General features: G+C 46.3%; 1 protein-coding gene and 1 long non-coding RNA gene across 8 annotated transcripts in view; both read left to right on the top strand.

Annotated features, from left to right (window-relative positions):
* Positions 1 to 6995: 6995 nt before the first annotated feature.
* The window catches only part of MLXIP (MLX interacting protein), a 60261-nt gene continuing 43071 nt past the window's right edge, over positions 6996 to 24185 (top strand). For 4 of the 7 annotated variants that reach the window (XR_014302585.1, XR_014302586.1, XM_082698383.1 and 1 more), the window contains exon 1: positions 7448 to 8028. Coding sequence is in view for 3 of the 7 variants with exons in the window: in XM_082698383.1 (XP_082554509.1) it covers positions 7616 to 8028 (413 nt within the window). In the remaining 4 variants the exon portion in view is untranslated. Of the gene's footprint in view, positions 8029 to 24185 lie in introns of all 7 variants that reach the window. The other 3 variants (XR_014302583.1, XM_082698381.1, XR_014302584.1) reach the window with 3 other exon arrangements.
* On the top strand, positions 12545 to 19063 carry LOC309847796. Its single transcript, XR_014302627.1, has 3 exons — positions 12545 to 12697; positions 13640 to 17293; positions 17527 to 19063. It is a non-coding gene; the product is annotated as an uncharacterized lncRNA (long non-coding RNA).

Genomic DNA, 24185 nt, shown 5'->3' on the forward strand with positions numbered 1-24185 from the left:
GTGCCCCAGATTAATTCATTCTTTAAGAATTTCTTTATTAATTCCAGAAAATCCGACCACCTTTTGTCCTTTCAAAAAAAAAACAAAACTGGAAGCTGGCATGCATTTGACTCCACATTCTAAAGCAACATCCTGACAGTCATTCCTATCTGCTTCAAGGAACATCATGTTGGAATACTTTTCAGAGAAGGAATGAAGAAAGGCTTGATCATTTTGCCAAGTCCACTACATGTGAATGAGAAGTCAACAGCAACAGGTTTGTCTCCTGCACCGTTCAAGGCATCCTGAAAAGCATACTTGCTCTCAATCTGCTTCACCATTTTGGTGGTTGGGGTCTGACAAACAATTGTTAAAAGCCAGTGAAAGGGGATCCAAAGCATCAGACAGAGCTTAGCAAATAGTTATGTTTGACACAGGATCAATGAAGTAAATTTCCAGGATGATAAAGCAAGGTCCTGGGACAATAACTATGCAGTAAGCCTAGACAAAATCGATCCATATTGTTAGGACAAAGGATTTTAGTGGGAAAAATTGAGGCTGATAAGATCTGACAGGGTTGACTCTGTCAAAGTTGTATTGAGATATATTTAACAAAACTATTGGATGGTATGGGGAGACTTAAGCCATTGGTTCGAAGAAAGCGAAACAAATGGGGAAAAAGTAAGGCAATTGTTAACTCCAGGAAAAACAAAAAATTGAACAATTTTTTATTCAAAGAAACCAGGAAAAGAAATTATAGTCACAATAATTTTGTGGCTGGGGCGCCTGGGTGGCTCAGTAGGTTAAGTGTTTAACTCTTTGTTTTGGCTCAGATCATGATCCCAGCGTCACAAGATCAAGCCCCAAGTAGGGCTCTGCACTGGATGTAGAGCCTGTTTAAGAGTTTCTGTCTCGGGGCGCCTGGGTGGCTCAGTGGGTTAAAGCCTGTGCTTTTGGCTCAGGTCATGATCCCAGGGTCTTGGGATTTAGCCCTGAATCAGGCTCTCTGGAGAGTCTGCTTCCCCCTCTCTCTCCCTGCCTGCCTCTCTTGCCTACTTGTAATCTCTGTTTGTCAAATAAATAAATAAAATCTTGAAAAAAAAAAAAGATTCTTGTCTCCATCTCCCTTTGCCCCTCTCCCCCTACTTGCACATACATGTGCACATTTGCCCTCTCCCTCTCTCTTAAAAATAAAATAAAAACAAAATAAAATAGAATAAAATGAATAAAATAAAATAATTTTGTGGCCAAAATAATAAAAACATTGAATGTGAATTTAACAAAATAACAATTTAACTATATTAGTAAAAAAGGGGGAGGAAAGAGGTGTATAACAAAATAAAGTAAAATCATTCTTTTTTAATACTTTAATTAAATTAGTTAAATTAAATTGGTTAATTAATTAATTATTTGAGACATATTGAGAGCATGTGTGCAAGCATGAGTGAGAGGGAAGAGCAGAGACAGGGAGAAACAGACTCTCCTCTGAATGGGCAGCCCAACTCCAAGGCTCGATCCCAGGACCCCGGGGTCACAGCCTGAGCTGAAGGCAGTTGCTTAATTGACTGAGCCACCCAGGTGTTCAAAGTCAAATCATTGTAACATAGTAAGTCAATAGATGAAGTCTGATGTTGGTGATTTTAGAATATATATGTGGGGGCGCCTGGGTGGCTCAGTGGGTTAAGCCGCTGCCTTCGGCTCAGGTCATGATCTCGGGGTCCTGGGATAGAGCCCCGCATCGGGCTCTGCTCAGCAGGAAGCCTGCTTCCTCCTCTCTCTCTGCCTGCCTCTCTGCCTACCTGTGATCTCTGTCAAATAAATTAAAAAAAAAAAACAAAAAAAACAAAAAAAAACCAAAAACTCTCCTTAGAATATATATGTGTGTGTGTGTGTGTATATATACACAAGAGAGGCTTTTTAAAAAAAATCTGGGGGACACCTGGGTGGCTCAGTGGGTTAAAGCCTCTGCCTTCAGCTCAGGTCATGATCTCAGGGTCCTGGGATTGAAACCCACGTCGGGCTCTCTGCTCAGCGGGGAGCCTGCTTCCCCCTCTCTCTCTACCTGCCTCTCTGCCTACTTGTGATCTCTCTCTCTGTCAAATAAATAAATAAAATATTTTTAAAAATGAAAAAACAAAAAATAAAAAAAATTTGGAGATAAATACTAGAAGTAGTAACTAAAGAATTGAAAAGGATTACCTCTGGGAGGAGGTGGGTAGCACTGTCAGTTAATAAGGGGCATGTCATGGGTGTGGGGGTCAGATTGGGACTGCTATTTTTAATTATAAGCCTTCTAACATGATTTGTTCTTAAAAGCTCTATTTTTTTACACCTTATTTTTATAAAAGTCTTTTAGAGTCATAATTTCAAAATTCAAGTTTAAGTTTTATTTTTTTGCTCTACTCTGTTTCTTGCGTACTCTATTTACTTGAATTTAATTTCTGTTGCTGAAGAACAGCCTCCAGTAATTCTTTCAAATATCCTATGGACGAGAAACCATTCATTTAACCTTTTATACTCCAAGACTTACTAAAGTAAAACTGCATACAGTAAAATTCACTCTTGTCAGGCACACACTTCTATGACTTTTGAGAAACTTACACAGTCATATAAGCATCACCGTAAACAAGAGAGAGTATTTCAACACCAAAAATAGTTCTCTTGTTCCTTTTTGCCATTAGTTTCCTCCCCACAGTCTCCTGGCAACCACTAATCTGGTTTTTCTGTCCCTATCATTTTGCCTTTTACAGATGTCATATAAATAAACGGAATCAAACAGTATTTGGCCTTCTAAGTCTGAATGTTTTCACCTAGCATGATGCTTCCGAGAGCTACCCATGGTGTCGCGTTAATGGAAACCAAAAATATAATTGATCATTACTCATCAGTGCCATGCACTACATAGTTCCAGTCATATGCTGGGATTGTGCCTCCTGGCTCCTTCGTGTTTGGCTGAGGCCATGTGATCCATTCCAGGCAATGAGTCGTGTGAGTACGTATCACTCCTAGGCTGGACCATTGAACTGTTCATGTGAGACCCACCTAGCTTTCTCTTCCTTTCCGCCATGGCGGCGATGGGCAACATTTTGGACGCTGGCTGCTCTGCTAGCCCGAGCCTTCGAGCGACTGCAACCAGCAGAGAGATGTGTGATGGACCGGATAGCCAATAGATAGGTAGTTAGAGCCAAAAAACACACCGAGGTGGTTTTCAGTCATAGAGATTTGGGTGTGGTTTGTTATCACAGCACAATCAGCCCATACTGATCCACAGAGAACGCCTGTGCATTGAAGCACTGGAACTTGTTCTTTTACTGCTGCTTTAACTGTTTCTTCTATTTTTCCCCCTCTCTCTCTCACTCTCTTCTTTCTTTCTGGAACTATTAGGCAGGTGCGGGAGCTTTTGAATATATCCTCCATGTCATTTACCTTCTCTTTGTTCTTTTAGAATTTCTAGGAGAAATTCTGTTTTAATTTTTTAGTTTACTACTGTGCTGTCCAGCCATATTCATTTTGCTATCAACTCAGCTCTTCAAAATCATATATTTATTTATTTTCCAAGATCTCTATTTGTTTCCTTTTTTAAAAAAAATTTTATTTATTTATTTGACAGAGAGATCACAAGTTGGTTTTATTTATTTATTTTATTTATTTATTTGACAGAGAGATCACAAGCAGGCAGAGAGAGAGGGGGAAGCAGGCTCCCTGTTGAGCAGAGAGCCCGATTTGGGACTCGATCCCAGGACCCTGAGATCATGACCTGAGCTGAAGGCAGAGGCTTAACCTGCCGATCCACCCAGGGACCCTCTATTTGCTTTTTTTAACAAAGGAGCTAAAATGAGTTTTTTGCTTGATGGGCACAGAATCTTCGACATTTTTTTCTAGGGCTATTAATTATTTTTAAAATCTTCTGTTTGTTCTGTTAACTTCCCCCTTACTTGTCAGTTCTCAGCTAGCTTTCTTCCGGAGTGCTGGCTTTCCTTAAGTGCTTGCTGACTGACTTTTGCTGGTCTGTAATACTCTGTATTGGGGAATTCCTATTTGCCTGATTGTTGATTTGATTATAATGGCATGCTTCTGATTTTTCTAAAAGAGATGGCTGTCTTGATGAGGTTCCGTGTTCTTGTTGTTTGCTGGGTCTAGGAGCTCTCTGTCCTTCATGGGAGTTGTCAGCTCCCCTGGAGAACTGCCCTGCCTGTCCCTCTGTGCACGTGTGGCTGTGGCTGCTCATTCCTCTGCAGGAAGGAAGGTGGGGGCCTCTCAGGCTAGATTCTGTGCAATCATTTCCCCATATCCTGGTTAACTGCCCCCAAGGCCTTCTCCCTCTAGCCATTGATTGCTTGTTACACCCTCCAGATCTCACTCTTGGTAATTCACTGCTTCCTGCCTTTTAAACTGTGTTTTCCTCCAGTCTTTTTTTTTTTTCTCTCTAATATAGTCTTTAAGAATCGATGATGTGGATTAAACAAAGCAGGTCTGGGCACCACATACGGCACATGGGTTGCCAGTTTGCAACATCAGCCTTTAGAGAGGCTCTGTCCTCCTACAGAATTGATGTTTGCTTTTTTAAATTAAAAAAAAAAAAAAGTATACATACTCCCACAAGGATGTCTTTTGTGCTAAGAGACCAAAGAGAAATAAAGAGTATACTCAAAACAAAACAAAAAAAAAGGTATACAAGTAAGAAACATTTCTTTTGGAAATTAGAAAATACAGATAAGCATAAAGAAGAAAATAAGAATCACTCTACCCAGAAATAACCGGTGTGAACATTATGGTGCATTTTCTGACACACACACAGAAATATATGCTTTGTTAGTATTTGTTTGAAATTGATATCAAACTACTGATAACTTTTTAAAAGTTGGTTTTCCACCCAACATCATATCATGGGCATTTTTCCATGTCAGTAATATTTGCTTCATTTAGTATGTCGTGTTTCCGGGGCGCCTGTGGCTCAGCCAGTTGAGCCATTCTTGATTTCAGCTCAGGTTGTGATGTCAGGGTTGTGAGATCAAGCCCTCTGTCGGAGCTCTGTGCTTAGCAGGGTGTCTGCTTGAGATTCTCTCTCTCCTTCTCTCTCTGCGTCCCGCCCCCCAAATGTAGCATTTTATTCCATTTGGGGCCACAGTATATTCAATGAATTCCCTCTTGTCAGACATTATGTACTTTTTTTTTTTAAGATTTTATTTATTTGTTTGACAGAGATCACAAGTAGGCAGAGAGCCAGGCAGATGGGGGTGGGGGGTGGAAGAAGGCTCCCCGCTGAGCAGAGAGCCCAATGTGGAGCTCTATCCCAGGACCCTGAGATCATGACCTGAGCCAAAGGCAGAGGCTTAACCCACTGAGCCACCCAGGTGCCCCCATTATGTTGTTTCTAATTTCCACTCTTGATAAGTGATGCTACAATCTTAGGATCAAATTCTAAAGTGGGATTGTCACCAAATGCAGCTGGATATTTAAGAGTTTCCCAAGGAGTTGGGGCACCTGTGTGGCTCAGTTGATTTAAGTGGATGTCTTTGGCTCAGGTCATGATCTCAGGGTCCTGGGATGGAGCCCTGCATCTCGCTCCCTGCTCAGCAGAGAGCCTGCTTCTCCCTCTCCCTCTGCCTGCCGCTCTGCCTACTTGTGCTCTCTGTCAAGTAAATAAATAAATCTTAAAAAAAAAAAAAAAGTTACCCAAGGAGAAAAGCCTTCAGGTCGGGGCGCTTGGGTGGCTCAGAGGGTTAAAGCCTCTGCCTTCGGCACAGGTCATGATCCCAGGGTTCTGGGATCGAGCCCCACATCGGGCTCTCTCCCTGGCGGGGAGCCTACTTCCTCCTCTCTCTCTCTCTCTCTCTCTCTCTCTCTGCCTACTTGTGATCTCTCTCTGTTGAATAAATAAATAAAATCTTTTAAAAAAAAAAAAAGCCTCAGGTGAAGGATGGCAAGTCAAAGGGTGGCCTTTTAGACATCTGCAACCAGCGTTGGGGGTGCTGCTTTGGGCAAGGTGTAAGACCTCAAACTTCCACTTCCCTTCTTGGAGACATCTGGGGAAGGAAGGTGCGTGGCCACTAAGAGCCCTTTTTCACTTTCACTCTGAGCACTCTGCCCTTCTGGAGGCCCTTGTCAGGAGGAGGGCGGGGCAGGGTGCTCAGCTTCCAAATCTGGAAGTGAAACTGGTTTCAAAGCAGAGCACAGAAACTGTGGAGGACTCTCAACGGATTAGTGGGGGCTCTTGGCCAAGTGCCTCTTTCTGCCTGTTGATGCCCTCTCATCCCCTATCTTCCCAACACAGCCCCCAACCCCAGGCTGGCTTTGAGTCCCCGAAACCTTGACAGCTTTCTAGAAGTGTTGACTATTAGGTTGAACCATATGAAATTGCTATTTCAACCAAAATGGTTGAGTATTGGCAATGTCTAGGTACCTCTGGTCTGGTTGGTTCCATTGCTTTGGTCTGTAGAACAACCCCCCCCCCTTTTTTTTTTAAGATTTTATTTATTTATTTGACAGATACAGATCACAAGTAGGCAGAAAGCTAGGCAGAGAGAAAGAGGGGAAGCAGGCTCCCCGCTGGCAGACAGCCCCACGCGGGGCTCCATCCCAGGACCCTGAGATCATGACCTGAGCCGAAGGCAGAGGCTTAACCCGCTGAGCCACGCAGGCGCCCCTGGAACAATTCTTTAGCACTCATTCAGCACTTTATCATCATTTTTAACTGTCACAACTTTCTGAGACATAGAATTGCTCCGTTAGGAAGGGAAGTAAACTATGGCTCAGAATTTCCCCTTTCAGAATTGCCTGAGGGCTGGTTCACCCACCAAATTTAAGATCTAAACAGTCTGAAAAGACAGTAGTTGGGGGGTTAAAGAAGCTGGTGGCTCTGCCGTGTACTAATTGCGATGCCCCGCGCAGAGTGCCTTAACTGGGCCGAGCCAGTTTCCACCCCTGTGGATATGACGTCTCAGTGAGAAGCGTTCTCGATCGTGTTTCCGCGTTAGAAAAATCCCTTTGGTATTCAGAGACTCAGTCTTCTCATCAGTAAGATGGAGATCATAACCACTGTGCTCAGAAACACCGGGGACCAGCTGCGAGGACACAGTTCCAGGCCCAGCCAGAGAAAGCGGAGTCTGAGAGGGGGAAGGAGCCCCACCTCCACCCACCACGTGGAGCGCCCGCCCCGCCCGCAGCGCGATTCCGGGGAGAGCTGGGCGGGGTGGGCCCGGCCCCGTTTGGCCAACGCCTCTCCAAGGCCGCGACACTTGCGAGCCGCACCACCTGGCCACGGCGGCCCATAGCATCCCCCGCACCGGTGAGCGCAGGGGGCGGCGAGGGGCAGCGAGGGGCGGGGCCTCCAGGCGTGGCCTCCCGCGACCTTCCTCCCCGCCCCACCCCCCCGCTTTTTTTTGTCCGCCTAGATACGGAAAGGCTCCCCTGCACCTTTAAGAGGCCGACGCGGGCAGCCGATTGGCCGAAACGCGCCGGTGACGTCACACCGGGGCCGGCGCCGAGGCGGCCCAGTCGGCCCGCGCCCTCCCCTCCCGCCCCGCGGCGCGCTCGCGGACAGTCCGCGCGCGGGCCGTGTGGGGCCCGCGCCCAGTCAGCCTAGTTCGCCCGCGTCGCCCGGAGCCCCGGGGGATGCCCCCAGACGGCACCTCCTATGGCCGCCGACGTCTTCATATGCTCCCCGCGGCGGCCCCGCAGTCGGGGCCGCCCGGTGCTGCTCAAGCCTCAGGTGCCTGAGGACGACGACGACTCGGACACCGATGAACCGTCCCCGCCGCCCGCCTGCGCTTCGGCCGCCCCGGCCCGGGCCCACGCGAGCGCCGCGCCGCCGCCGCCGAGGGCCGGGCCGGGCCGCGAGGAGCCTCCGCGCCGCCAGCAGATCATCCACAGCGGCCACTTCATGGTGTCGTCGCCACACCGCGAGCACCCGCCCAAGAAGGGCTACGATTTCGACACGGTCAACAAGCAGACGTGCCAGACCTACAGCTTCGGCAAGACCAGCTCCTGCCACCTGTCCATCGACGCTTCGCTCACCAAACTCTTCGAGTGCATGACCCTGGCCTACAGGTAGGGACCTGGCGACCCGGGCCGGCCCCACCTCTCGAGAGGAGCTTTCTACTTTGACAAAACCGGCGCGGAGGGCTCGACCGCCTGAGGACCCCGGGGCTGCACGCGTTCCCATTGGTTCTTGCCCTTTTGGAAGGGTTTATGGGTCTGGGATCCTCGGTGGAAGCCAAAGGGGTCCTTGTCCTGGCCTCGTCCCGTGCTAGCAGTGCTTGGGTTCTTCCGGTTCGCCTTCTCCATCCAGGCCCTCCCTTCAAGGTCCCGAGGCCGCCGATTTGGGGCACGGAAGAGGTGTAAATACAGGCTGCCCCTTGTGTTAACTCGACTCTCCACCCCTTCCCCCAAACGCTTTGTGTGTTTCCAGCAATATCGGGTGGTAGGTAAGAGCACCTGCCCAGGGCTGGCTTCAGTGCTGGTTCCAGTAGTTAATGGCTTGTGTCCAATCTCAGAGCCTGTTTCCTCCTTTATGAAGGGGGGGATGACAGTGGATCAGCCTCCATTGGCTATTTTGGGGAATGGAACGAGAGAGGTAGTGCTTCTTCCAGTGCCTGACACATGGTTAGATGCTCCTTAAATGTTGGCTACTTTTCTGATTGACCCAGCAGAGGGAGGCTGGCTCTCCTCACATCTACTTTATTGGGAGACCCTCTCCCACCTTGGTGGCCACCCTGGGTGCCTCCTAGGTAGACTTTCAGAGCCACAGCGGTTGGAGGTGCAGTCTGCCCCCGCTGACAAGTTGGAAGATTCTCTGGTCAGCCGTGAAACACTATATGGAGATGGCATTGTTGAGGGCAGGCTCCCCAGACACGACTCTGACACGTGGATCCAGCTCTGGGCAGAAATCCTTTTTTTTTTTTTTCCCCCTAAGTCACAGATATGCCTGGCCCTCATGAGTTAAGTGCCTTTCCGCCCTCTCCTCCTTCCGTGTGCATGTTAGGTATTTGTGCCAGGTGACTTCTGCCTCAGCAACAGAACTTCTCTGGGCTAGCTGCAGTGCAGAGCAGTCCAGTCCTGCACAAAGCTCACGATAGGATCTCTGCTGAGTGGGGGTTATTGCATTGGTAACTGGACTGGCTCTGGCTGTCTCAGGTCTGCAGGTGGCACAGGGAACGTTTCCTAGGAGACTCCAGAAACAGCATAAAGAAAAGTAGGTATGTTCCCCCCATTCCCCGCCCTCTTTTTTTTTTTTTTTTTTTGAAGAGCCTTTAAACCCTGATACGTCCCAAGTTAAAAACATTACACATTTACCTGAAGTTAAAACATGGCTCAGGGTAGCATGCTCCCTCTCTGGAATAAATGATTAGTCAACTTGTTCCTTTGTTATGTTCCTGAAACAACCCTCCCACTCCCACCCCATTTCCTCTCTTGAAGGTTTCCCTGGTGGTTTGTTTGCCACATGGCTGCAGTGGATTACCTAGAGCTCTCTTCCCATCCCCCTTGCGTGGCACATTGGTTAGGCTCTGCTCTGTTTCTCTGGTCTTGCCAGTTTGAGCTGGCACTGAGCCTGTGAAGATGTTCTCTCTCTCTCTCTCTTAATGGTATTGAGATTGCAGCCTTTTGCCCTCTTTTAGCTCTGCTTACTCAGTCTTGAATTTTAAGCACTTCATTGGAATCAAACCCACCTAGATTGTAGCATATGCCACAAGAGCCTTTTCCAACAAAACTATAGGTGAAAGACAGGAATGTGTTTTATTAAGAGGGCTGAATCCTTTCCTTTCTTTTAATATAAACTTCTTCGTGTACTGGGAGACAAAGATGATTAAGTCGCAGGAGGCATGAGTAGAAAACTCTTACCTAAACTCTGCTAAAGGAAAAATAAACCAGTCTTCCCTTTGCCCTTTTAGGTTTGGATAACCTAAAGGCTTATTATTAAATAACACCAAAGAATTTTAGTAATGGCATTTTCCCCCCCAACTTCTTTCAAAAATATCTTGGCAACTGGCCATTGCTCAATTAAGTTTCTTGGTTGCAAAACGCAGCCTTACCTTGCTCTTCAAGACCTCCAGCCCCACTGGTTCTTTTGCTTTGCTGTAGTTCCTTGTGCACGAGTCCTGCCACTCTGCAAGTCTCCATTGGGTATCTGCCTAGTAATTTCTCATGAAGACGCTCTTTGTCTCTCTGTGTGAATGTCCCTGAATTTAGTTGGCGGTGTGGAGCTGTGGGACAGATTGACAGAGGAATGACTCAAAACCAGTTGTCTGGGCTGTCGCCTCTGGCGCGGAAAGCAGCAGGGGAACAGAAGTGAGTTTCTGACCTCAGCTGTCCTATCATGACCACTAGCTGGCTTGAGACTTGAGATGGGGGCAGGGAGGGAAGTAGATTTGATCTTGGTGGTCTGACTTCCTTTTCCTGGGATTCGAGCCTTCACCGCTGTTTTCCAGGTTTTCTCTTTCTCCTTGGGCCTAGAGGAAGGCCAGCAGGGCCTCCTCTTCTGCGTGACTGTTTCTGGCCTAGGCTCTTTCTAACCTCAGCTTCCTGTCTCTTGGTTCTAGCTGCCTAACTCTCCCTGGTACACTCTGTGCCTTTTTTTTTTTTGGTTTGGTTTCCTGTTGAACTGCTGTCTCCCAGCTGTTTCCAGATGAGGTTCAACAGCTCTTTGGGGGAGGAACTAAGTGCAAGGGAAGTTGTGGCTATTTTTTCCCTTGTCCTGTGAAGTGGTCCAGGGATTCTGAGTATGATCTGTTCCGGAACATGCAAAGTCTTGAACTCCTAAAGGGTCTTTGGCAAGACAGACTCTGGATGAGGGAATAGGGTGTTTGAGAAATGGGGACTATGTGTGAGTGCATCCAGTGGCCCGCCTGGGTGACAGTGCCAGGGGGATTCCAGCTCCATATCTGGCCTTAGCATCCACGTCCTTCCTGCTCTGTGACGCTAAGTAGCCCCACAACAGAACTTCTTGATTTGGTCCTACAGTGTGTGCTCAGTTACTGGGACGTTCTGGAGGGGAAGAAGTTGCCTTTCTCCAAGGCGGAGTTAGGGGATAGAGGATGGGGGAAGAGCCCGGGGTGTCTGGCTCTTCCAGGACACAGCCTTCCTGTCTGCCCCCTGTAAAACGGGGAGAATAAAACTGCCCGGCAGGGTGGATGTGAGGATTAACTGATAGAATGTCCTGAATGTGCCTAATACCTCCTGGCAGGCACGAGGAACTCACAGGCAGAGTCCAGTTCTCTGTCCTGACCCTGCTGATGTTTAGGAGGACCAAGATTCCTCATGTATAAGCTGAAGGAAGTAACGGGTCTGACTGGGGTCTTTCAGTGTGGTTTTCAAATGCCTGCTTGACAAATACTAAATAGATGCATTCTTGCTTTGCCCATGCTTCCCAAGCTCCACAATGGAGCTATGTACTCTAGAACATCGCTCATGGGTCTTGCCCTCTTAGCATTTTAGGGAATGTCACACATGTAACTCACCCACACAGATTCTGATCACATCTAGTAGATAGTTTTTTTGTGGTTGGTTTTGGTTTCATTTCTCCATCTTTTTATGTAGTTCCTAATAAGAACCTAATAAGAATCCTAGGTATAAATGTCTCTGGAGGGCAAGAGATGGTCTTTCTATGTATTTAGGGATAAGCAGTTCTTTCTGGACAGTGGGTTTCTGCTGAAGTGGATATCTGAGGAGACCTTTTAATTCGTACCTGTAAGATAGCGTGGGGATACAGATTTCCAAAATCTACTCCTATACACGTATATTCTGTATAGTAACCTGGGCTCCTGTCCCATGGTGGGAGTCTCTTGCCAGACTCAAGGAATTGCCAGGATTAAAGGTTTGGAACATGGTATCCTCCAAATTTTAGGTTACCAGTAGAGGTACTTTCTAATGTTAGGCATGGTAACTACTTGTAAATGGGAACTGTGCACACAAATGACTAAATTTACTCTTCTGCAGCATGCCAAGGATAAGCAGGTTTTCTTTCACTCTTTTCAGTATTTGATCATTATATAGTGTGCACTGAGGGGCGTGCACTGAGGTGGGAACGAGGGCTGCAGAGATGAGAAAGACCGTCTCTGTCCTTGAGGAGCTCACAAACTAGGGAGTAGGGGACAGATAAACAGACGGTGGTAGAATAATTAGCAAGGGCTGTGATAACAAATGTGAAATGTGAGCCAGCTCTTAGGGCCATACTGAGATTGAGTGTGTGTGTGAATGTGTATGTGTGTGTGTGTTTACATAATTGCTATCAATGTGGACAGTTTGCCCTGACATCAGGGTTTAATACTTACCTCCCCTTCCCCATGTTAACTGTCCACAATTAAGGACCATATTCCCCAGCAGGAAGCCCCAGTGTTCCTTTTCTCTGTCTTCTTCCCTTGAGTAGATTGGAAACAGATTTCCTTTTCACAGAGAGGCTGATTTGCTAATTGCCATCCTGATGGAAGGGCAGAAAAAGTTGATAATATTAGGAATAGCCTGGGAAAAGAGGTTAGAGGAAAAAGTGGAGGGAGTTTATTTGCAAGGGTGGAAGAAGGGACTTGCGCTAACTGAGCTCTCCTGTGTCCTGGATTTTCTTTACGTGGTCTTTGTTTTTTTTTTTTTTTTTTTTTTAAGATTTTATTTATTTATTTATTTTGAGAGAGAGAATGTGCACAAGTGGTGGGGAGGGGCAGAGGGAGATGCCCATTCCCCTCTGAGCAGTGAGCCTGAGGACAACGGCATGAGGCTCCAGCCCAGGGTCCTGGGATCATGACCTGAGCCGAAGCAGACACTGAACTAAGCCCCCCGGGCACCCCTCTCTTTATGTGATCCTAAGCAACTCTCACAGTAGCCTTCTCAGGTGGGTGGTGGTTGAGTCCTCATTTTTCTTATTAAACAAATATCTCCCTCCCCAAATTTAGAAGGTAATTTGCCCTGTTGCTCAGGTGAAGCAACTTGTCCAAGGCAATGTCTGTGGGGCTGAAAAGTTGCCTCTCTCATCTGTTCCACGAAAGCCTGCGGCCCTGTTAGGAGGCAAGAGTGCCAGTCCGTCTAAAGCCGAGGTGGTTTTAGGCGGCTCGGAGCCCTTCCAGGTGCTGTCCTTCCCCACTGATGGACTCCCACCCATCCTTCCAGACTCAGCTCAAGCACTCTTGTCCTACTAGGACTTTGCAAAGGGCGCGTGTGCCACATTGCTCGGTAAATCCGTGACACCGTGGATTCTGCCCGCTCTTGTTATGTAGACCTGACTTGGCACCATTCATGCTGTCTTCACCATTGACTTTCCCACAGGGCCTGACAGTGTCTGGCGCATACTAGGTGATTAAGAAATACTTGTGGCATTGAAAAGGGAAGCTCAGGGACCTGGAAGCCAACATCATAAACTTGCTCTTGGCAGTCTTGTTTATCTTCACCTGTGCAAAGATAAACACAAACTCTGGGGTGGTGCTTCAGACGACATTGGTGTGCAGTGGGATAACAGGCTGAGTGCTTCTGTTGACTGGTATTTGTATCGTGGCCCACATGGACTGTGGAGCAGATTAATGACACCCCTTCTCCCACAATATTCATGTGGTAATCCCCAGAACCTGTGACTGTGAATCAAGGTTGCTAATCAGGTACCTTTAAAATGGAGACATTAGGGTTGCCTGGGGGTCTCTGTACGTTAAATGTCTGCCTTCGACTCAGGTCATGATCTCAGGGTCCTGGGATCAAGTTCTGCATGAGGCTTCTTGCTCAGTGGGGAGTCTGCTTCTCCCTCTGCCTGCTTTTCCCTCTCTGCTTGTGTTCTCTCTCTCTCTGACAAATAAATAAATAATGTCTTTAAAAAAACAAAATGAAGAGATTATTTTGGATTAACTGGGTGGACCCACTGTAATCACAAAGGTCCTTAAAAATAGGAGAGGAGGGGCGCCTGGGTGGCTCAGTGGGTTAAGCCTCTGCGTTCAGCTCAGGTTGTGATCTCGGGGTCCTGGGATCAAGCCTCACATTGGGCTCTCTGCTCAGTGGAGAGCTTGCTTCTCCCTCTCTCTCTCTGCCTGCCTCTCTGCCTACTTGTGATCTCTGTCTGTCAAATAAATAAGTAAATAATCTTTAAAAAAAAAAAAATAGGAGAGGAAATCAGAGAGAAGCAGAGAGAGCAGCAGAAGCCCTGGCCTGATTAGTTGCTGGCCCTGAAGACAGAAGCGGGGCTGTGTGCTAAGGAAAGTTGGTGCCTCCAAATGCTGTAAAAGGCAGGAAAACATATTCTCCCCTAGTACTTTAGAGGGAACCCAGCCCTGCCAACAGCTTTATTTTTAGCCCAGTGAGACCCATGTCAGACTTCTGATCCCCGGAACTATAAGATAAGAAATAGGTGGTGTTCTAGCGCTCATTTTGGGGTCATTTATTATAGCAGCCTTAGGAAACTAATACAGCCTGGTTTGAAATGTTCCTTGAGGTCATGTTTTTAAGTAACCCAGCTTCTATAAAGGCATTTTCAGCTCTTCAACTGCAGAAGAGCATAGCAGCCCACCCTGGAATTCTATCGAGTTATACAGGCTAGAGTAGGCACCAGTGCAGGGGATCCAGTGATAGGAGGGCCCAGTTATATCAGGAAAAGCCTGTAAAATGGGTCTTACCCTTAGTCCCCAGTACAATCCGAGAACAGGGTATTATAGAGAGTTAACTTTACTTATTTTTAAGGATTCATACGATGATGAAAAATTCAGCGTGAGCTCCCATTCTCTTGGATACAGTATGTGCAGTTCGGACAGCAAATATCTTAGGTGATGTTTTCCATCTTTTGTTGAAATTCTGTTTATAGTTAGAAATCCAGGCCCCAGGACTTGTATTTTATTTAGACAGATCTCTTGGGATCAGGATCATGGATCAGGGACCTTCTTGTGCTCACCCGGGTAATGGGGGCTGATTACAAGGATCAGGAAAGGTGCTGGGAATCTTGCGATGATTCTGGGATTCTTAGGACCGCCTGACTTCAGTGCAGGCTGGAGCCAAGTTCCAGGCGGCTCTGGGTCCTCAGCACAGGGAGCTTGTCCTCCTTTCCTGTTTCACCCCGTGAAGTGAGTCGGCTCTTCTCAGGCTCTGCTTTCCTTTGCAGTCTTGCATAGCCCCCTGCCAGCTGGCTCGCTCACCTGCAGCCTGTTTCTTCTCTGCGTCTAAGCTTCTGCTTAGCGGAGCTTTGGCATCTGCCTGACTGGCGCTTGCCCGTGGCCTGTGTTTCGGATAGAGCCCTTGCTTAGAGCTTCCTGTTACCACTGCCCCTTGCCAGTCGCCTAACTAAGCCCCACAGCCTCTAATTAATCTGTTTGAGGGGGAGATTATCTGTCCCCTCCCTCTCTGAGCAGAACCTCACAGGCCCCAGAGCATGAGTCTGGTCTTTGGGCTGGCTCCTCCTTCCTTCCAGAAATTATTAGTCATGCCTCTGTTGGGTGCTAGGCACAGCTCTAGCCTTGGTGATCCAGTAGTAGCTGAGGAAAATCAGTCAATCTCCCTCATGAGTTTGTATTCTAGTAAGGCAGATCGGTAAGCAGAGTGATGTATGTTGTCAGTGCAGTGGAGAACATAAAACAAGATGAAGGAAGGAGAGTGCTGCGGGGCTGGGGAGGGTGGGCAGACCCTCTGCCTCCCTGGTCAGGGGAGTCTTCTGAGGAGGTGACATTTTCGGTTGAGCTGAAACCTGAGTTGTGAGAAGGCGCCAGCCATGGATAAGCCTCCCACGCAGTAGAAGAGCCCGAGGCGAAGGCCCAAGGTGGAATGAGCTTGGCACACTGCGGGGCTAGAAGGGAGGCCAGCGTGGCTAGAATGTTGAGGGCAGGAAGAGTGGTAGGAGATAAGACTCAAGAGGCAAGGGGCCTTGTTGGCCATGGGGGGACATTAGGGTCTTGTGCTCACTGTCCTGGGGGATACGGCTTGTTGAGGCCGCTCTGTGGAGAAGGGTTGATAGGAGGCAAGAGTACCACTAGGGAGGCTGTGGAGCCTCTCAGACTAGCATGGCAGCCTTGGAGGTGAGGAGAACTGGATGGATTCAAGGCGGGTTTGGAACTTGCCAAGGGATTAGACATGGAAGATTAAAGAAAGGCCAGCATCGCCATGACTGGGAGGTTTTGGCTGAGGAAGGCCCAGTCGCCTGCAGTGGCAGGACACTGGTGTGCTGTGCACTGGACTTGTCTGCCGTGGGTGCCCTGTGGCCGGAGCTGTGGGAGGGGCAGCTCCCCAAGAGGAGGCTGTGAGGGGGCTGTCAATGTGGGGGGCCCTTGGGTTCAGCAAGGTGCTCACTACTGCTGAAGCAGTCCTCGCAGAGCCTTGGCCAGTCTCCAGTCCGTGCTGTTCCATCCTGCCTCCCAGACCTCCACTGCCTCTTGAGGGGGCAGCTGCGGATGGGAGGTTTTGGATGTTCGAGCTGGCATTTGGAAGGTAGTGTTTTTTTCCTGTGAAATATATGTTATCGTATATCCCAAGATATTTTTGCTCAGCTGTGTCTGGTTGTGGTAGAGGAACACTGCCCGATCTTAAATGCTCTAACGAAACTTCTCTAAATCTAGCATTCCAGAAAAATCGTCTGGAAGGAGGCAGTTTAAAAGGGGAGTTCTAGGAAGGCGTCCAAGATCTGGAAAAACAATTCCAGAAACAGGATTTCTTGCCCTTCGCTTTTGAGTCTCAAGAGTGAAGAAAAAGAACCTAACAGCGAGGAATAAAGCTAAGCAGTAAGAGCTCATAAGGAGACAGCAACGAGAGCCGGTGCCTGCTGGAAACAGGTTTGGGTTTCGGGTGCAGTGAGCGAGAAACCGTGAGGATTTAGGTAGCGTAGCTTTGCTGTTGAGGAATAGTCTGGGAGTAGGAGGGTCTGTTCTGAACGCTAGTTACAGCTCCTTCCCCCCGTGGCTTGTGGGCCTAGGAAGGAACGTGGCCTCTTTTGGTTTGTCACCATGAGATAAACTCGGGCATCAAAACAAAAAAAGCTTCTTATGTAAAAAGTAGGGGGATTAACTTAGTTTCTAGATATTTACCCAATAACCGGGTTTCTGAAAGAACACCCTGAGGAACTTTATCCTGTGCTCACCTCTAAGAAATACAAGTGCCTCTGCTGACATATGGTCTCCGGCCCGTGTGCCAGTGGCTACCTCATCTCCTGATGGGCAGTGGGGACCTGCCCTGATAGCTTGATACTGAGCTTTTTAGAGGAAGTTAATTTATAAATCCCTTTTATTTATTAAAATGAAACACTTTGAAAAAAAGTGAAAAAAATGAAAATGAAAAAATGAAAAAAATGAAACACTTTGAATTCTTCAAACAACATATGATTGTATTGATTTGCTATTGTGAACAACTCTTTTCTAGTTGAGTAGCAAGCAGGGTCTTTTATTTATTTATTTATTTTTATTTTTTTAAAGATTTTATTTATTCATCAGAGAGAGAGGGAGAGAGAGCGAGCACAGGCAGACAGAATGGCAGGCAAAGGCACAGGGAGAAGCAGGCTCCCTGCTGAGCAAGGAGCCCGATGTGGGACTCGATCCCAGGACGCTGGGATCATGACCTGAGCCGAAGGCAGCTGCTTAACCAACTGAGCCACCCAGGCGTCCCGAGCAGGGTCTTTTAAAATGCCCTCTTTGCTCTTTAAATTATCAAACAGGTCTTTCTCTGCCTTGAAGCAGGTCTCTTTTAGCCACTTGCACAGACAAGTTTTTGTTGTTTTTTAGCAACGTTACTGAAGTATAATTTATATACAATAAAACTCACTCATTTTTTTAAAAAGATTTTTATTTTTGTTTATTTATTAGAAAAAGAGGAGAGAGAGAGTTCGAAGTGGAGGGAGGAACAAAGGGAGAGGGACAGGCAGGCTCCCTGCTAGGCCGGAATCTGAGATGGGCTCAGTCCCATAATGTTGGATCTTGGCCTGAGCCGATATCAAAAGTCGGACGCCTAGCTGACTGAGCCACCCAGGTGCCCCAAAGCACACTCATCTTAAGTGTACCACTCATTGATTTGTTGTGCTGTCGTTATCCCAGTCCAGTTCTAGAACTGGATTCCATCACCCCACTGAAATCCTGCCCCTTAGTGTTTAATACCAGTTCCCACGTTAGCCCCAGATGCACTCTGATTTGCTTTCTGTGTGTCTAGATCTGATTTTCTTTGTGTGTCTAGATTTGCGTTTTCTGGACAGTTTCATATAAATGGAACCATTTACATCTGGCTTTTGTCACTTAGCGTCCTGTTTTCAAGGTTCATCCATGGTGGATATTTTACTTAACAATATATTTTATTCTTTGTGATTGCTGAATAGTATTCTTGGTTTTAACATACCACATTTATTTATCCATTCATGACAGACATGTTTTTGAAGGAAGCCCAGTACCTCCATCATTTGGGTCTTGATTTTCCATTCCCTGTAATAAAATTCTCATGCAGATCGAGATGGGAACTTTCTTCTAAGGTGAGAATTGGAACTGGCAGTGCATGTGGTGGGAAGATATTTGGTTTGGATGCTACTGGACAGTGGTGTCACTAGTTGGTAACATACCACAGCCCCTCTAAGTCACTGTGTCTCTAACTGGGGGGAAAAAGGCAAGGGTTGGGGAAGAGCCGGTATGTGCAACATGATGAACCTCAGAAACTCTGTGCTGAGTGAAATAAGCCTTACTCTGAAGAGTATATACGGTTTCATTTATATGAGGTTCTAGAATAGGTGAAACTAAGGTGAAGAAAAATCACACCAGTACCTGCTTCTGAGGGAGGTTGGAGAGGGGCTGACTGGAAAGAGGCGCAAGAGAACTTCCTAGGATGGTGGTAATCTTGGTAGGGGATCATGTATATATTTGTCAGAACTCTTTGAATAAAAACAGTAAGCTTAAAATTTGGACTTTTTTTTTTCATGTAAATCTAACCAAAAGCAACAGGAATCATTGACAAATATGGAACCCTGGTTGATGTTGTGCATGCTGGTATGCTAAGGACAAAGTGTACAGATGTCTGTGTCTTACTCCGAAGTGCTTTAAGATAGTGGTGCTCGAGTCTTCTGGCCTCAGGTCCCCTTCGTGCTCTTAAATATTGAAAACCCCAAAGAGCTTTTGTTTGTGTGGATTATATCTGTTAATGTTTTCCATATTAGAAATGAAAACTGAGAAAATGTAAAAATATTTGGTAAGCATTAAAAAATATAATAAACTCATTTGGGTCAACCTAACGGTTAACGGTTTTGTAGAAAATAACAGTTCTCAAGGGGCACCTGGGTGGCTCAGTGGTTTAAAGCCTCTGCTTTCGACTCAGGTCATGGCCCCAGGGTCCTGGGATCAAGCCCCGCATTGGGCTTTCTGCTCAGCAGGGAGCCTGCTTCTCCCCCTACCCCTTTGCCTTTCTGCCTACTTGTGATCTCTGTCTGTCAAATAAATAAATAAGGTCTTTAAAAAAAAAAAAAGAAAAGAAAAGAACTGTTCTCTGAAGAAAACGAGCCCTTCTCTTTAATGTTTAGCTAATGTTTAGTTGGAAGACAGCTGGATGCTCGTATCTACATTTATCTGTTGCAGTATCACATGCCTGGAAAACTTCACTGTATCCTCTTGCGAGAATGAGAGGGAAAAAGGCAAGAGCCTCTCAGTATTATTTTGAAAATAGTTTGGATATCATGGACCCCCAGAAGGGCCTCACAGAGTCCCAGGGGTCTCCAGATCACTTTGAGAACCACTGCTTAAAAATAAATAAGATGGATAGTTGGATAGATCAACTCGTGATAAAGTAAATATATCCAAGTGTTAATTGTAGCATCCAAGTTGTAGGTACACAGGTGTGCAGCATATTTTTTTTCTTCAGTTTTTCTGTATATTTGAAAATCTTCACATTGTTAGCAAAATGAGAAAAATTCATTTATTTAAAGAATGACCCCCCCAGGCTTTATCATGGAAAAATAGATATTTTGAACAATATTGAAGACAACCTTTGGAATGAAGTACTGATCTATGCTACAACCAGAAGGAGCCTTGAAACGCTATGCTAAGAAGCCAGACACAAAAGCCCACCTGTCGTGATCTCATTTATATGAAATGTCCAGATTAGGCAACTCATAAAACAGAAAGTGGAGTAGCAGTTGCCATGGGGATAGAAGAATGGATGGGCCCAGCTAATGGGGGTGGGGTTTCTAAAGGAGTGATGAACATGTTCTAAAATCAGAGAATGGTAAAGATTATGCAACCCTGTGAATGTACTAAATACCAACGAACACTTTTTTTTTTTTTAAAGATGTTCTTTATTTGAGGGGCGCCTGGGTGGCTCAGTAGGTTAAAGCCTCTGCCTATGGCTCAGGTCATGATCTCAGGGTCCTGGGATCGAGCCCCACATCGGGCTCTCTGCTCAGTGGGGAGCTTGTTTCCCCCTCTCTCTCTCTGCCTGCCTCTCTGCCTACTTGTGATCTCTCTTTCTGTGTCAAGTAAATAAATAAAATCTTAAAAAAAAAAAAAGGTTTTCTTTTTTTTTTTTTTTAAAGATTTTATTTATTTGTCAGAGAGAGGGAGAGTGAGTGAGCACAGGCAGACAGAATGGCAGGCAGAGGCAGAGGGAGAAGCAGGCTCCCTGTCGAGCAAGGAGCCCGATGTGGGACTCGATCCCAGGATGCTGGGATCATGACCTGAGCCGAAGGCAGCTGCTTAACCAACTGAGCCACCCAGGCGTCCCAAAGGTTTTCTTTATTTGGGAGAGAGAGAGAGTGAGAGAGCATGAGAGGGGAGAAGGTCAGAGGGAGAAGCAGACTCCCCACGGAGCTGGGAGCCTGACGCAGAACTGGATCCCGGGACTCTGGGATCATGACCTGGGCCAAAGGCAGTCCCTTAACCAGTTGAGCCACCCAGGCGCCCCACTAATGAACACTTTTTTAAAGGGAAAATTTTGTGGCATGGAAATTATGTCCCAATAGAACTGTTACTTAAAAAATACTTAAAACACTTCAGGTTTTCAATATCTTTAGGAAGTCTGACTTGGGAAACTCTGGACTACGTGATCTTGAAGATCTTAAATATGTCAGTGTCTAGAAATTTCATAATTTGGTATCTCCCTGTCTCTTCTGTGTATCATAATTGAGAGAATGGTTGGGAAAATGACCTGTCTCTCCAACTTTCCTGATAGCTTGCCAGATCACCCTCTCTGAGGTTATCCTATTAAGCTCTTTTTCCTCTTAATGTATGAGTGAGGGGTTACAAATATAAATGCCCACAAGGGCCAGAAAGTGACATGAGCCATCTGTGAGGAAAAGAGGACCTTTTCTACTGTGTATTTACCTTCTTATGATACAGTCATGGTTACAGAGAAATTTTTTATTGTGAAAACCCTTGTAAGCATAAACTGTAGTTGAACTTGGCCTAAGTGATAGATGGAAAGGCAATAGGGAGTGGTGGGGTGTGTGGCGAATTAAAGGATGTTTGTCTGGTCTAAAGGGGGCAGCCATCACTCAGCCTCAGGTGATTTTTGCTATTTGGGAATGTGATCCCACTATTAGAAGATTTGGCATATTTGAAAAGTTGGGAGAAATCTGAATTAATATGTGAACTGTACTTTTATATTTTGCTTCAATTTACATTTTAATGTCTGAGTCCAAGTATTAGTTATTCTGGGGAAATGAGTTTGGGCTAGGTTAAGTGTAGTTTAGAAATTAGAAATGAGTCTTGGCCAAAGAGATTAAGGAATGTGTTGTGCTGTTTGCCACAGGTCAGCTTCTGGCACAAGGGAAGTATTTTTAGGTGTACTAACTTTTTTTTTTTTTTTTTTTTTTTTTACTTATTTGACAGATAGAGATCACAAGTAGGCGGAGAGGCAGGCAGAGAGAGAGAGAGAGAGGAAGGGAAGCAGGCTCCCTGCTGAGCAGAGAGCCCAATGCTGGGCTCAATCCCAGGACCCTGGAATCATGGCCCGAGCTGAAGGCAGAGGCTTTAACCCACTGAGCCACCCAGGCGCCCCGGGTGTACTAACTCTTAATGTGTACTTTCTGCCTTGTGCTGTGTTTAAAGCCACAGGACCATAATCTTCTGAATATAAAATCTAAGATTGCCTGGTAAATCCCAGAGATATATATGCACCTAGTAGACAGTTACTCTGAGTTAGGAGGGGCTTAGGCAATTATTTTAAATGATCTTGGGAGGTGGAGGGTCGATTTTCCATTTTGTGAATTTCTTGAACTAGAAGTTACTCTTAGCTATATAGTCTGTCTCAGACTACACCCCTTAACTTCACCATACTTGACTGGGGTGGGGCTGTTTTCATAGGGGGATTCTGAGGAAAGGGATAATAATTTGATTGAACTCCACAAACAGTTGATTTGATTATAGTTGAAACAAAATTATAACTCTAAGTTAGACTGAGGAGGCCTGTCTCTGGGCTCTTGTTTTAAGGTTTCTAACCTACACATTTAACATATTACATGCCTCTGTGTTTTCCGCCTCAGTTTTAGTGTATGTGTGGGGTGTGTGTGTGTGTGTGTGTGTGTGTGTGTGTGTGTTTGAGGCAGTTAAGTAAATAGATGTGCCACTTTAGAAGCCTTCACCTAACACACATATTCTCACATAAAAGTACGGCCTGTGCAGCCGCCGTGGGCATGTTCCTGCTCTCCGATTTCTATCTGTATTTGATCTGATCTGTAAGGGTGTGGGCAAATTAGCTTTATGGTTCTTAAAGGCCAGTAACTTCTGCTTCTAAGCCAGAGTGAAATTGAATTTGTATTTCTTAGAGGTGCAGTGCCTCTGCTGACATCTGGTCTCTGAAAAGTTGGGGAGTTATTCTTTTAGGCTTAACACTGTAGTTTTTGAAATTTGACTGTATTTCCAGGCCTCCTTCCAGGAAAAAAAATCCCACACCCAGAGATAACTACTGTCAGTTCCCTAGTGTTTATCCTTCCAGACCTTGTGGGGATTTTGTTTGTTTTTCTTTCTTCTTCTTCTTCTTCTTTTTTTTTTTTTTTTTTGTTTTGGTCATGATGGGTGTATTTTTTTTTCCATTGAATAGATTAGGGATGCCTTTCTAAGCCCTAAAATACGCATCTGCAATGTTTTTTATTGACTGCATGGTATTTCACTGTGTGGATGTACTATTTATTTAATCTCTTGGTTATTGAGAATATTTTATGTTATTTTTGTGTAACTTTAAGGTGTTTCTGGGCCCTTGTTCTGTTCATCTCTCTTACCGTACTGTAAGGTGGCTACTTACTCTGGAAATGTCCCTCTGCTGCCTCCTTCTCCATAACAGAAATAACCCTCGACCCTGAGAATCTTTCTGCAGACTCTTGGAAACGGGCAGCAATCAGGATTGCCACATATGGCACCCACCTGCTTTGTCACACCCTCCCAACCCTCATCGATAAGGTGTGTGTGGAGGGAGGAGGTGAGCAGGTACACAGCAGAAAATCACCCTTTGTTCTCTGCCCTCTGCTGCTGATAGGAACGTTCCGGCATTTTTACGTGCTCCCTACAGGCTGCAGAAGGGCAGGGAACACGATGGGTGGTGGTTGACGCGCGGGTCAGCAGCTTACACGCCTGAACTGAGGCCTGAACTTGGATGTCTCTGCTGTGTCCTGCTGGTGGACAGACCCCTCAGGCCAAGGGTTTTGTAATGATGTGAACGAGTGAATGCGGTCCCTTGGCTTCTTGCGGTTCCAGAGGCAGGGAGAGCCTTGAGTGTCATGAAAGGTGGGAATTCCAGTTGTGTAAATCCACACCACATGTGACGGCGAGCTGTGTGGGTGCATTTCCTTTGAATTGTAAAACAAAATGCTGGTATGACTTGGTTTGTGGAAGGAAGAACTAACTCAGTTTGCTGGAAAACAATTTAATTAATCTGTCACATCAAGTCCGGAGATGCTGACCTCTGGCTTTGGTAGCCTTGCTTGTCACTCTCATCAGTTGTGGGATTTCTGTGGTACCATCTAGCACCCCCCTGCACTGCTGGCAGAATGTGTGGTGTGTAGTGGAGGGGCTGGTTGGAGACATGAGGGCCTTGGTTATGTTTGAAGAACAGCATTGGTCGTAGGACTCCTTGGCTCAGTGGAGAGGCTGGGCTGCCCCTTAAGGCATCTACAGCCACCCACCACACCACACTCCGGCTCAGGGGTCCAGACAAGCCCCCCAGCCTCCTAGCTCTTTCTCAGGCTGGTCTTCTATTCATTAGACAAGTCCTTATTTCTATTTCTCTTTAGTTTTGGAACTCATGATGCTTCCCCATCCCTGCCCATGGAATAAAAGCCTTCTGACAAAAGCAAATAACCCAGTTATCAGCTT

Source organism: Mustela nivalis (genome assembly GCF_964662115.1).
Source record: "Mustela nivalis genome assembly, chromosome: 14".
NCBI classification, from domain to species: domain Eukaryota; kingdom Metazoa; phylum Chordata; class Mammalia; order Carnivora; family Mustelidae; genus Mustela; species Mustela nivalis.